At 37.9% G+C, this 15,099-nt stretch overlaps 1 protein-coding gene across 5 annotated transcripts in view; it reads right to left on the bottom strand.

Moving 5' to 3' along the window:
• NEXN (nexilin F-actin binding protein) overlaps positions 1-15,099 on the bottom strand; it is a 47,395-nt gene that overhangs the window by 12,738 nt on the left and 19,558 nt on the right. For 2 of the 5 annotated variants that reach the window (XM_064372533.1, XM_064372532.1), the window contains exons 3-9: positions 14,045-14,236; positions 13,763-13,841; positions 13,529-13,677; positions 7,124-7,165; positions 5,745-5,942; positions 5,469-5,645; positions 2,054-2,242 (exon numbers count right to left, since the gene is read on the bottom strand). In XM_064372533.1, the coding sequence (XP_064228603.1) occupies positions 2,054-2,242; positions 5,469-5,645; positions 5,745-5,942; positions 7,124-7,165; positions 13,529-13,677; positions 13,763-13,841; positions 14,045-14,236 (1,026 nt within the window). The remainder of the gene's footprint in view (positions 1-2,053; positions 2,243-5,468; positions 5,646-5,744; positions 5,943-7,123; positions 7,166-13,528; positions 13,678-13,762; positions 13,842-14,044; positions 14,237-15,099) is intronic. The other 3 variants (XM_064372536.1, XM_064372535.1, XM_064372534.1) reach the window with 2 other exon arrangements.

Below are 15,099 nucleotides of genomic sequence, written 5' to 3'. Positions count from 1 at the left end.
AAAACAATATAAATGAAAGAAGAAGTTTTTCTCTCTTCTCTTGACAGAGAAATGTCTTTAGGAAACTCGGTTTTGGTTTAATGCAGTTTTCTCCCCTGCATTTCTTCCACTAGTGAATCATGGTAAAAAGGCAGTTTGGGCCTACAAATCTGCCCCCAGGACTAGATCTTTTAATCTTCACAGTTACTTTTCTTCTACCGCTTCTAAACCTGCTTATTTTCCAAAAATTAAGTGCATTCACAATGTCTGTAGGATTTCTATGTAGAAACCATATATGAATCAGGGATTACCTACAGGACCCAAGATTTCAATATCACTTGTTCCATCAACATTTCCTGGAGGTCTGTTATGCTTGGCATTGTACCACATGTTTGATGAACAGTCTTGGCCTCATGGAGTGGAAAAGACAGCCATAACTATAACAATACAGGATTAGTGCTATGATAGAAGAGTACTAAATGCTGTAAGACTTCATGGAAGAAGGTGGAAAGTTGTGAACTGGAGTTAGCAGAGCATGGTGAAAGGAGTGAGGGACATGTTTCAGTGTGAAGGCTGAGAGATTCTCACTTTGAAGAAATGCAAACAAATTCAGCATATTTGGAACAAAAAGCAGATTAAGGAAGAATCAAGAAATGAAATGGGAGCAATATATAAGAGCAAGACTATAAAGAAATTTGTTTTAGAAGTTTTTGGATTTTTGCTTAAGGCAAGTGGGAAAATATTAAGCAAAACAGTAACAAAACACAATCAAAATTTCTTTCTTTCTTTTTATTTTTATTTATTTATTTATTTATTTTGAGACGGAGTTTCGCTCTTGTTACCCAGGCTGGAGTGCAATGGCGCGATCTCGGCTCACCGCAACCTCCGCTCCTGGGTTCAGGCAATTCTCCTGCCTCAGCCTCCTGAGTAGCTGGGATTTCAGGCACACGCCACCATGCCCAGCTAATTTTTTGTATTTTTAGTAGAGACGGGGTTTCACCATGTTGACCAGGATGGTCTCGATCTCTTGACCTCGTGATCCACCTGCCTCGGCCTCCCAAAGTGCTGGGATTACAGGCGTGAGCCACCACGCCCGGCTCTTTCTTTTTAAAGATTACTCCTGGCCTTATAGGAAAGAATGGGTTACAGGTAAGAAAGCAAATTAATTAGGAGTTGGCCCTAACAGCTTGGATTATAGTAGTGGCAGTGGAAAATGGGGGAAAAACTGATAGATTTTAGAGTGATTTAGGAGGTAGACTAAATGAGATTTAGTGACTGGCATGAATAAGAAGATGAAAGTGTTTCAGGCTTCCAGGTTTCTGATCTGAGTATCTGTGTAGGCGATAGGCGATAAAACCAAATAAACACTTGGACTTTTGTGTCTGAAGCTCACCCATACAGAGGAAGAAAACCAGGTTATGATATCACCGAAGCCAATTACAATGTTTCAAGAAGGAAATGGAGTGCTCAAGTCTCAAATTGCTTGAGAATCATTGGTCAGATAACTGCATTTTACAAACATAAAACTGGTATAGCAAGTACAGTCATAACCTTGTGACAGTTAAGTTAGGTCCCAATTTCCAATAGTGATGAGTGAGCATTTTGAAGAGAGAAATAATTCTGATTAAATGACTCTGGTCATTTAATATATAGTGGGTGGGATGAAAATTGAAAAGAAAGAAGGAAAGGAAGGAAATAAAGGAATGAAGGAGGGAAAAAGAGAGGGTGGGAAGGAGGTGGGGAAAGAATGGAGAGGAAGAAAGGAAAAGTAGGGGGAGGAAACTTCCTACTTCTTCCTTGGATACTTAGTTCTGGAAAACATGGCTTCCCAGAGAAGGGAGGTTGTGTTCAATCCTTTGTGCCAAGCATGGTAATTTAATCCGAATTTTCTGAACACTAAATTGAAGCAAATACCTTCAACCAACTGGTGTTATTCCATGGGAGACTTTAAAACATTTCTACTCTTGGCACAGATTCCAGAAATAATAGGGTACTCTCTAAAGCCTAATGATTTCTGTTGACATACTCTCAAAGCTGAGTTCTAATAGCATTCTCCAGTTAGCTTCTGTCTTACCATGTTTCTCCTTGCTTCAGCAAATGCCTTCTTTTCTTCCTCTATTCTCCTTCTGGCTTCTTCTTCTGCTTTCCTTTTTTCATCTTCTCTCCTTTGCCTTTCTATTTCTTCAAAACTAAGTTTGAGTTTACCAGGGCGGTACTCTTTAAAAACTTTTGCTGTGTCTTGATTTTCCTCTTCTTCATTTACCTAACCAAATAAACAATTCATTACTAAGAATTGAGATTCATCAGAAAATGGAATGAATTATCAATCAAAAGGCACAGAATTAGCCACGCCACACAAGACTGTTTCAATGCCCTTAATATACTTGACCAAAATCCCCTTCCTTTTTAAAGATGTCTTATATGATAAAATATTCAAATATGGAGAAATTCCATATAAAGATGTACTCAAGTTAAAACTTTCAAGTAAGTCAAATTTCTATAGATAAAATTGAATATTTAAACATTTTTAGCCTGGTGTGGCGGCTCACATCTGTAATTCTAGAACTTTAGGAGACAGGAGGATCGCATAAGCCTAACAGTTCAAGACCAGTCTGGGCAACATAGCAAGGCCTCATCTCACATAAAACCAAAAAACACATTATAGCCAGGTGTGGTGATGTGCCCGTAGTCCCAGCTACTCGGAAAGCTGAGGTGGGAGGATCACTTGGGCCCAGTAGGTTGAGGCTGCAATGAGGGGTTACTATTGAGTGTTAACTTTCCCAGAACAAATATAAAATGTATATGTGTGTACTTAAATTGAGGTTCAAGTATATTTACACAGAATCTCTTTGGTAGTAAAATAAAGTTCTCATTTTGTAATTTGTGTAGTTTTTTTTACTGTGAACTATGGTGCCTTATACTAATCAGATGAAAGATTATCTAGAACTACTTTATATAAAATTCAAGTTTTATTATTTTATCATTAAAGTTTTAATTTATTGGCCGGGCACAGTGGCTCACGCCTATAATCCCAGCACTTTGGGAGGCCGAGGCGGGTGGATCACGAGGTCAAGAGATCGAGAGCATCCTGGTCAACATGGTGAAACCCAGTCTCTATTTAAAAATACAAAAAATTAACTGGGTATGGTGGCCCGTGCCTGTAATCCCAGCTACTCAGGAGGCTGAGGCAGGAGAATTGCCTGAACCGAGGAGGCGGAGGTTGCAGTGAGCCGAGATCACGCCATTGCACTCTAGCCTGGGTAACAAGAGCAAAACTCCGTCTCAAAAAAAAAAAAAAGTTTTAATTTATTATTAATTATAATATTAACTGAAATGTATTATTTATTTAATAATACTATTTCTTTATTAAATTGTCCACCAGAAATATCTAAAATGTGTAGATATTATACAGCTATACCCAAGAGTAATAACATTTTCAAATGTTTAGAAAATTAAATTTTTGATATATAATTCTTAGAACATCATTCAAGAAAGCTGATCAAGAAAGTTCCGTAATTTTAAAATTATAAATATTCCATTTTTAGATTTTTTTTTTTTTTGAGACAAGGTCTCACTCTATCACCAAGGATAGAGTCCAGTGGCTCATTCATAGTTCACCATAGCAATCCTCTCACCTCAGACCCTGGAGAGCTTAGACTACAGACGTGTGCCCCCACACCTGGCTAATTTTTGTATTTGTTTTTGTAGAGACATGGTTTCCACATGTTGCTCAGGCCGGTCTGGAACTCTTGGGCTCAAACGATCTGCCTGCCTCAGCCTTCCAAAGTAGTGAGATTACAGGCATGAGCCACCATGCCTGGCCCATGTTTAAATCTTAAAATGAGGTTTGGAATCAGTGTTTTCTTATTTCAATTTTACTTTTTACTGATAAATTTATTAATACCATAAAAATAATTAAAAATTTCCAAGAACTTAGTATATATGACAATCACCATTTTTTTTTTTTTTTTTTTTTTGAGACGGAGTTTCGCTCTTGTTACCCAGGCTGGAGTGCAATGGCGCGATCTTGGCTCACCGCAACCTCCGCCTCCTGGGTTCAGGCAATTCTCCTGCCTCAGCCTCCTGAGTAGCTGGGATTACAGGCACGCGCCACCATGCCCAGCTAATTTTTTTTTTTTTGTATTTTTAGTAGAGACGGGGTTTCACCATGTTGACCAGGATGGTCTCGATCTCTTGACCTCGTGATCCACCCGCCTCGGCCTCCCAAAGTGCTGGGATTACAGGCGTGAGCCACCGCGCCCGGCCGACAATCACCATTTTAAGTGCTTCCTAGATATTAACTTGTTTAACCATTTAAGAAATAGGCATTAAAAAAAATCCAAGTCATTATGGAAGTTAAAAAAAAAAAAAAGAAGTAGGCACTTTCATTTTTACCATTTTACAAAAGAAGAAACTAAGAGAGAGAGATTTAATTACTTAACACAGCGAAAGATTAAAACACTTGTCCATGGTTACACAATGGTTGATATCTGAATCTAGACGATCTGGCACCACAATCCATGCTCTTAACCACGACACCACACACACACACACGCACACACACACAGGCATGCATACAAATACACACACACACACACACACACACATACACTTCATAAGGTAAACCATATTCCATAGTAAACTGTTATTTTGATATGTTCAAACAATTGAAAAACTGGACTGCTGAGGCCAGGTTTACACTTATAATCAGATTTGAAAATGTACTGCACCCATGTCATTAAGTACATCACAAATTTAACTGACAAATGAAGGAAACCAGGTTCATTGAGTAATTATTTTGCCTATTTATATATTAATAAAAATTTATAAAATAAAAATTTAAAGCATATTGGGTAAAATACCCCAGAGTTGTAACTGGAAAACAGTACAGATTTTTTTTTTTTTTTTTTTTTGACACAATCTCCCTCTGTCACCCAGGCTGGAATGCAATAGCATGATCTCGGCTCACTGCAACCTCCATCACCTGGGTTTAAGTGATTCTCATGCCTCAGCCTCCCATGTAGCTGGGATTACTGGCATGCACCACCACAGCTGGCTAATTTTTGTATTTTTAGTAGAGATGTGATTTCACCATGTTGGCCAGGCTGGTTTCAAACTCCCAACCTCAGGTGATCTACCTGCCTTGGCCTCCCAAAGTGCAAGGATTACAAGTGTGAGCCACCATGCCTGGCCTGGAGGTATTTTACATATGGAATATGTATACAATTTGAAAATCAGCCCTTCTGCCTGGCACGGTGGCTCACGCCTGTAATCCCTGCACTTCGGGAGGACGAAGCGGGTGGATCACCTGAGGTCAGGAGTTTGAGACCAGCCTGATCAACATGGCGAAACCCCGTCTTCAAAAAAAAAAAAAATGAAAATCAGCCTTTCTATATATAAAAATCTCTTTGAATTTAGAGTAATGAAACTTATCTAAAGCCAGCTACCTTCGTTAATATTAATTGTAAGGTTTAAATATATAGATTTACCATTTGCCGCCTTGCTTCTTCAAAAGCACGCTTCTCTTCTTCTAAACGTTTTCTTGCTTCCTCTTCAGCTTGCTTCTTCCGGTTTTCTTGTCTTTGTCGCTCCAATTCTTCAAAAGTTAGTTTCAACTTTCCAGGAGAAAGTGATTCTTTTTTTGCTTCACTTTCTATTTCATCATCCTAAGAAAACATTATGAAAACCCACCTTTTAGTCATAAAGGAAAATGCTGCTAACTTAACTAGACTGCCTTGATTTGTTTCTTAAAAAGAAAAAATTACCATGACCAATGAAAGACACTTTGCTTCCTTGAGAGATCGTCGTTGTTCTTCATATCTTATTCTTTTATCTTCCTCATACTTGATCCTTTCTTTCTCTTCATGTTCTTTTTCTAGATCCTCAAAATTCTTTTTCATTTTTCCAGATGTTTTATATGATTTGACAGGTACCACAGTTACAAGTAGTGAATCATCTCCTTCCTATTTTATAAAATAGATAATTAGCATATTTCTTCTTAATCAAAATTGGGTTTCATGGGACTTTACCTCCATAATAGGTGAATTCCATTGCATTGACATCAATGTTATTATGAAGAACAAACAATTTTTTCAGATTATTGTTAAATATCTCATCTAAATTATTTGTGCATTATGAGTTAATCTTACTAAAATCCATTGCTGACGAGGTTCAAGAAGTATTCTATTTCCTAAAAGATGGAGTTAATACAGCTGTTCAGATAACGAAACTGCAGTGACATTGCCTGAATTAAGCTATTTGTGCACGAATTCACAAAATGTGCATGTGAATGTACTCTAAATCAATTTGATGGTGGATCAATTGAGTTTAAACCCCAAAAAAGTTTCTTCCTATGATTTTTTTCTCTATGCAAGCTTTTAAATACTTAATAAAACTAATATTTAGTGAGAAAAAAACACAGTATTTCCAAGTGATTTATTAAACATTTATATAATAGATAAAACTCTCTGATATTTGATTGTATTAAAATATTTTATATTTATTATTTAATTTATTTTAATTATAAAATCTATTGTTGCCTCTGACTTTTCTAAAAACTAAGAAGAGTTATGAAATGAAACATGTGGCCCTGAGATAAAATTGCTCCCAATTTATGGGCTATAGTTTTAGGCACACCATCAAATTGAAAGATTTTTAACTTATTCTGTTAGATAAAAGGAATGACTAAAATTTTTGTGGTTGTTGAACATTTCTTCATGGAAGCAGACACTGCACTCTATACTATTAAAGGAAAACCAAAACATAAACTCTCAGGACCTCTGAGGAAAGAAGACAAATGATGAAAATAAAATTGCCTTTTTATAAATGTTAGCTTTCAACAATCACAGCTGTTAGTAACAGTTCAAAAAATATGTTGTCTTGTCAGAATATCTCAAACTAAGACTAGTAAGACTTGCCTTTCTAACCTATGAAAACAAAACATACTTTTCTTTAAAAACACTAAGCTATAGTGTTTGAAAGTGCAAAAGTATGATCTTGCTTTGCAGAACATACTTTTTTGTTGTTATTGCTATATTTATAATAAAAATAATAAAAGCCCTTTTAATTTTTTCTTATACTAAAAGATAATTTGTGAATCAGATAATTTTAGGTGAATGTTTCATTAAAGGAAATGTCCGTTTACCTCTGATGTTGATTCAGTTCCCGTATTGTTTATGTCCTCAATCTATTGAATGAGAATTTCATATCATTACATTACATCAGATTTCTACTTTTTGCTTTTAAACACAAAATTGAAAAGTAATTTAGTTATGATTTATGGTAAATTTTCAAATTTATAATTTTTGAAATATGTGTATGTTGTTTCAAATAAGCCAGATATGTCCTTTATATTTGTTGTTGCATATTGATATCAATATCAATATCAATATCCAGGAAACAGACTAAGAAAACAATCAGGCTGGGCGAAGTGGCTAATGCCTGTAATCCCAGCACTTTGGGAAGCCGAGGTGGGCAGATCACTTGAGCCCAGGAGTTCAAAACCAGCTTGGGCAACACGGCAAAATCCCTTCTCTACAAAAAGTACAAAAATTAGGTGGGCATGGTGGCACACACCTATGGCCCCAGCTACTCTGGAGGCTGAGGCAGGAGGATCACTTGAGCCCAGGAGGTTAAGGCTGCAGTGAACTATGTTCACGCCATTGCACTCCAGTGTGGGTGACAGTGAGACCCTATTTCAAAAAGAAAAAAAAAAAGAATAAAAAATTAAGGTAAAGCCTACCTTTGTAACACAGAAACTGAATAACAGACCAAACTCTTATGACCAGGCTGTTGAGCTTACAAGCAACAATTATTAATTTAATTAGCAATTTAAACCAAGACACACAGAAACGCTTCTCTGTTCTTTGTCACTATCCCAGCAAAAGGAAAACCTATCCATTGCAATCTAATACTTGTCATAATTATATTTTACAACATAAATATAGGGCAAAAATAAAACTGATACAATAACAGTGCAGTGAAAGATGTAGGCTGGTTTATTTATTTATTTATTTGAGACAGAGCCTCACACTGTTGCCCAGACTGGAGTGCAGTAACACAGTCTCAGCTCACTGCAACCTCTGCGTACCAGGTTCAAACAATTCTCCTGCCTCTGCCTCCTGAGTGGCTGGGACTACAGGTGGACACCATCATGCCTGGCTAATTTTTGTATTTTTAGTAGAGACAGGGTTTCACCATGTTGGCCTGGCTGGTCTCGAACTCCTGGCCTCAAGTGATCTGCCCACGCCCAGCTGGGATAGAATAGTTTAGAAGGGAAAATAATTTTCTCTATATGTTGACTAGATCCAAGTAGGAAAGCTCCTCATTTAAAAAGTGATAGCTTGGCTGGGCACGGTGGCTCACACCTGAAATCCCAGCACTTTGGGAGGCCAAGGCAGGCAGATCACGAGGTCGACAGATGGAGATCATCCTGGCCAACATGGTGAAACCCAGTCTCTACTAAAAATACAAAAACTAGCTGGGCGTGGTGGCACACGCCTGTAGTCCCAGCTACTTGGGAGGCTGAGGCAGGAGAATCACCTGAACCCAGGAGGCAGGCAGAGCAAGAATCCGTCTCAAAAAAAAAAAAACAAAAAAGGTGAGAGTTCAATTTACCCATTACTCATAAGAACTACCATTAGTTTAGCTATAGAGGAAAAGTAATGTGATGTTCTTAGCAAACTGAGAATTGAGAGAAGATAGGTGATTTAAATAATACAATGTTAAGATCTCAGAAAAAGAAAACATAAGCAATGGCAAAATGGGAACCATTAGAAAAGTAAGAATTCAGATGGTTTATTGTTTTAATTTGACTTTTAAAACCAATGAAAGAGTCTGATTAAGGAGTTCATTAACTCCTCATGCAGTGTAAGGGAATTTTGTTGTACCCTAGTTCATACTAGGAACTAGGCTAAGTCCCTGCTCGCTTATCATCACACCTTTCTATATTTTCTCTCAAGAAAGAAATAATACATTTTACTAAGATAACTGGCCAGGCATGGTGGATCACATCTGTAAATCCAGCATTCTGGGAAGCTGAGGCAGGCCGATTGTTTGAGCCCAGGATTTCAAGACCAACCTGGGCAACATGGCAAAACCCTGTCTCTACAAAAAAAAAAAAAAAAAATTAGCTGGGTGTCATGGCACATGCCTATAGTCCCAGCTACTAGGGAGGCTGAGGTGGGAGAATCACTTGAGCCTGGGAGGTGAAGGCTATAGTGAGCCATCAGTGTGCCACTGTACTCTAGCCTGGGAGACAGAGCAAGACCCTGCCTCAAAAAAAAAAAAAAAAAAGACACCCAATTTCTTGAAAAATAAATTATTCTGAGCAAAGTTTGTTAAAAATAAATCTATTTTATACTTTAATAGTTTATTTTCATAGTTTTATTAAGAATAATTTTGTTTAAAATAATTTGCTTTTTTAGAATTACTTGTTAACATTGACATGCTAGGTAAATGGTGAAGGTTTTGCTGAATTATATATTGTACTTAAAATCTTTAATGGATCTATAATAAAATAATTACAAAATACTTCTCTTTTTTAAAAATACTGACAGCTCCTCTATAAATCATGTTAATCTCTCAGTAAAAAGGTCCAGGAGGCTAGACATGGTGTTCATGCCTGTATTGCCCCAAATTTGGGAGGCCGAGTGGGAGAATCTCTTGAACCCAGGAGTTTAAGACCAGCCTGGGCAACAAAGTGAGACCCCATCTCTACAAAAAAAAAAAAAATTTTTTTTGTAGATTTTTTTGTAGAGAGAGCAGGGTCTTGCTCTGTCACCCAGGCTTGAGTGCAGTGGTGCAATCTTGGCTCACTGCAAACTTCGCCTCCTGAGCTCAAGCAGTCATCCTCCCACCTCAGCCTCCCAAGTAGTTGAGACTGCAGACATGCACCACCACGCTTGACTAACTTTTTTAAGTTTTTGTAGTGATGGGGTTTTGCTATATTGCCCAAGTTGGTTTGGAGCTCCTCAGCTTAAGCAATCCACCTGCCTTGGCCTCTCAAAGTGCTGGTATTACAGGTGTGAGCCACCACACCTGGCCAAAAATTTTTTTAAAAATTAGCCAACCATGGTGGCACACATCTGTAGTCCCAGCTACTTAAGAGGCTGAGATAGGAGGATCACTTAGCCCAGAAGGTTAAGGCTGCAATGAACTGTGATTGCACCACTGCACTCCAGCCTGGGCAACAGAGCAAGACTCTGTCTTAAAAAAATAAAAATAAGCAGGGCACGGTGGCTCACGCCTGTAATCCCAGCACTTCGGGAGGTCGAGGCGGGTGGATCATGAGGTCAGGAGCTCAAGACCAGACTGGCCAACATGGTGAAACCCTGTCTCTACTAAAAAATACAAAACTTGGCTGGGCATGGTGGCGCATGCCTGTAATCCCAGCTACTTGAGAGGCTGAGGTAGGAGAATTGCTTGAACTGGGACCCCGGAGGTGGAGGTTGTAGTGAGCTGAGATCGTGCCACTGCACTACAGCCTGGGTTACAGAGCAAGACTCCATCTCAAAATATAAATAAAATAAAATAAAATAAAAGGATCCAGGAGATACGGTGAGAAGCCAGACACTGACAATATAGAAAAGAGAAATACTAAATTAATTAACCCAACTTTCTTTTATTATTGCTGCTACAACCTTCCCAGACCCAGGTCTTTTTTTTTTTTTTTTTTTTTGGTGGAGTGACCTGATTATGAACCTCCTGGTTTCAAGCAATCCTCCCACTTTAGCCTCCTGGGTTCAAGCAATTCTCTCACTTTAGCCTCCAAAGTAGCTGGGACTATAGGCACCCACCACCATCTCCTGGCTAAGTTATTTGTTTGTTTATTTGTTTGTTTTTAAGAGCTGAGTTCTCACTATATTGCCCAGCCTGCTTCCCAGATCCTTATTAGCTTATGGTAAAATAATAAAATATGCTTGAAGACTTTTTTTTTTTTTTTTGCCCTCTTCTTTGCTCACTTAATCATTACCAAAAGAAGAAAACATTGGAGAATACTTTTTTTTCCAACAAACAAGGAGAAGGATAAATCAAAGTGGCCATGGTGTCAGTATTTTCCGAGAGATCAGATATTCAGAAGTTCAGTTATAGTGTTGACTTTCAGAAGCTACCATTGACGAGCTGCTTCCTATTTCTTTTGCTTTATAAAAAAGCAAAACCTCTTTTGTTTCTTCCCAAATCAATTTGCTTCTCTCCCTTTTCTTTTCAACACTTCCTTCTCTTCCCTCGCCAGTAACTTCTTCTTTCTAAGCTGATGGACTTTAACTCTACCCATCAGAGTATCCTCAAAGATAACCAGATAATATCAAGTCAAGATTCTTCCCCAAATTGATTCTAACATCAAGTATACCTACTATTAGTATATCTACTATTAATCCCCAACCACTCTTCCACCGCATTTTTTTTTTTAAAGAGACAGGGTCTCTCTGTTGCCGGGGGAAGTGCAGTGAAGTGATCATAGCTCACTGCATCCTCAAACTCCTGGGCTCAAGTAGTCCTCCTGCCTCAGCCTCCCAAACTGCTGGGATTACAGGCATGAGTCACCATGTCCAGCTCTTGTTTTTAATTCTTTTTTTTTTTTTTTTTTTTTGAGACGGAGTTTCGCTCTTGTTACCCAGGCTGGAGTGCAATGGCGCGATCTCAGCTCACCGCAACCTCCGCCTCCTGGGTTCAGGCAATTCTCCTGCCTCAGCCTCCTGAGTAGCTGGGATTACAGGCACGCGCCACCATGCCCAGCTAATTTTTTGTATTAGTAGAGACGGGGTTTCACCATGTTGACTAGGATGATCTCGATCTCTTGACCTCGTGATCCACCCGCCTCGGCCTCCCAAAGTGCTGGGATTACAGGCTTGAGCCACCGCGCCCAGCCCCTTGTTTTTAATTCATTATAAGATCCTAGAATCTCCAAATCCTGTAGGTCACTGAGACATTCAGCTACCCTCGACTCAGAAATCCTTTTTTGTGGCATTATTGCATATGGATTTATACAAATAAATTATACAAACAAATATGGATTTATACAAATTATGCAAACAAACATTAAAACTCTTTTTGACTACATATGCCATACTTTACTCCTTACATTCAAAGATACATTAAATTATATTAGAGTGGAGTGGAAAATGTACTTAATTAGATTTGAAAATTAAATTTTATGTATTTACAAGATGAAATAACTAGGCCAGGCGCAGTGGCTCACACTTGTAACCACTTTGGGAGGCCAAGGTGGGTGGATCACCTGAGGTCAGGCGTTCAAGACCAGCCTGGCCACCATAGTGAAACCCATCTCTAGTAAAAATGCAAAAATTAGCCAGACATGGTGGCACATGGTTGTAATCCCAGCTACTCAGAAGGCTGAGGCATAAGAATCGCTTGAACCTGGGAGACAGAGGTTGCAGTGAGCCAAGATCACACCACTGTACTCCAGCCTGGGTAACAAGAGAGAAACTCCGTCTCAAAAAAAAAAAAAAAAAAAAATTGCCCTGCTGAATTTCAGATTTGCGTGAGCCCTGTAACGCCTTTGTTTTAGGCAATTTCTCCCATTTGAAATGGCTGTATTTACCTCATACCTGTACCCACCTTTACAAATCCAGGGTAAATACATCTCTTTAGTATGCAAGTATAGCATATGCTTTTCTTTCATTGTCACTTTTCTTTTCAGAAAGGTAATGGAAACCTGAAGGGAGCATTGCAAAAAGACTGAAGGCACTTAATGTATGGCTGTAAAAGACCAGCTGGCTGTAAAAGACCAGCTGATATGGTTCGGCTCTGTGTCCCCACACAAAGCTCGTCTTGAATTGTACTCCCATAATTCCCATGTGTTGTGGAAGGGACCCGGTGGGAGATAATTTGAATCATGGGGATGGAGGCAGCATTTAAAGGTATTGTTATTAGAAGACCAGCATTTTGTTAGGTACTCATGGATAGTTTATATGTGAAATTGCCTTAAATCTTTGTACAGTCCTTTAACTTGTAAAGAAAAATAAGGAATGTAGATAGGGTGAGGAATGTGGATAGAATGATAGATTGTATATGACACAAATCATCTCACTATTCTACCTTAAAATAGGCATATTCTGCCCATATCCTTCTAGGCATCTGATGTTAAATATTTTTCCTTAAGATTTTTTTCAGGTTAGCTGCGTTTTTTTTTTCTTTGAGACAGGGTCTTGCTCTGTCACCCAGGCTGGAATGCAGTGGCATGATCTTGGCTCACTGCAACTTCCACCTTTCAGGCTCAAGCGAAGCTCCTACCTCAGCCTTCTGAATAGCTGGGACTACAGGCACTCACCACCATGCCCAGCTAATTTCTGTATTTTTTGTAGAGAAGGGATTTTGCCACGTTGCCTGGGCTGATGTGGAAGCGATCCATCTACACTGGCCTCCCAAAGTGCTGAGATTACAGGTGTGAGCCACCATGCTTGGATGGTTAGCTGCTTTTTAATAGGTTTATGTTATATTAAAATATTTTAATGAGGCAACATACTGATTAGTTTCACTTTGCACAGTTAGTTTCAGAAACAAATACCAACTTAATCTTTAGTGATACCTGCTCAGCCCTTTTTGCTAATTCACGCTGTATTTTCCTCTTTTCTAGCATATCCTGCTCAATTCTGCGTTTTCGTTCCTCCTCCGTTCTCTTCCTTTGTTCCTCTTGTCTTTGTTTCTCCATTTCAGCAAATCTACCCTTAACAGTTCCTAAGAACATATGAAAAAAAGTTTCATACTTTGCTATGTTTGTATTTTGCAATTTAATTGACAATTTACCCCTCAGGCTTCTTACCTGTTAGTTTTGGAACATAAGCCTTTTCTACTTTAGAAGATACATCCTCCTCATCATCAGAAGCAAGCATTTCTTTAATCTAGATGGTTAAATAAATTGATGTGAGCACATGTCCAAAAATTAGACTAAATCATAGTATATGCAGAGTTTAAATTAGGTTACAAATACAGAAAAGTATTTTAGTTATAGTTAATATGAAATGTGATTAATGTGAATAAATAAAATTTAAATTAAAAAATGAAAATGAATATTTTTCACAAGAATAAAGTAAAATAAAATAACCTCCTGCTTTCTCCTGTTCCATTCTCTCTCTCTAATATATTGTTCTTTTCTTCTTTGCTTTTCGTCTCTAGATCTCCTTTGATTTCTTTCTTCCCTGGCTCTCTGCATGGCTTCAAACTTATCCTTTACATCACCCTTGCCAAGTTTTGGTACATAGGTTTTTGGGACAGGTTTAGATGAAGAAAGCAGAATCTTCATTAGAAGAAAATAAAGAAAAGAAAGTTAACAAAAACAATAGGAAAAAATTAGATAAAGATAGATAAGAATAAGCAATATAAAAATATTTATTGAAACAGAAAACAGAAATATGTTTGAACCCTTTACTTGACCATCACAATCTGATTAGATACTTTCTAAAACCTAACTATGAAAAATCACATTACAGAAAATATGAGAGTAGAAGTTTCATTGTTATATAGTAATGAAGTCCATTTTATGGGTAGCATTCCACTGAAGCTGAAAGTCAGTAAAATATAAAAATCAAATTCTGAATTCTAACTAAAAATAACTGTATTTTATTGTCTAACTCTATTATTAAAGGTTCAGATTTGATATCACTTGCTAAAAAGATACCAAAACTAATTTCAGTAAATTTGGTGAAGTTGAAAACAAACCAAAAGTTTAGGCTTCAAAGTTTAGACCCTAATTCACATTTTACACCCTTCCTGGTTCCTGTATCTAATATAAGCAAAACTGAAGGCCAGTCCTTTAATCCTTCTTTCTGGCTGAGGTACACCATGGTCTGTGTGCACAAGCAGTGATTTATGTTGTTACTATTACTCCCCATCTATAATTTTCTCAAACCACATGAAAAATGTGTAAGAAGGCTGTATCGTTCTATATAGGGTGAGCTCTAAGAGAAGTTCCATATGGCAACAGAGCTTCCCAAAGAGTGGGAATCTGGTAGAAGACTGAAGAAATTATTTTCCTCCACTCTAAAACCAGGAAAGCAAATTATTTCATCACTTTGAAAATTAAGCTGATCTCTAAATGAAATTTCAGTAAATAAAATGTGTGCCTCAGAACACCAAATTCTTTTTCCTAGTGATAATGGC

The sequence above is a fragment of the Aotus nancymaae genome, unplaced genomic scaffold (genome assembly GCF_030222135.1).
Source record: "Aotus nancymaae isolate 86718 unplaced genomic scaffold, 86718_ANA_hifiasm-v0.15.2.pri h1tg000007l, whole genome shotgun sequence".
In the NCBI taxonomy this organism is placed as follows: Eukaryota; Metazoa; Chordata; class Mammalia; order Primates; family Aotidae; genus Aotus; species Aotus nancymaae.
This window is presented reverse-complemented; position numbering and strand designations above follow the sequence as displayed.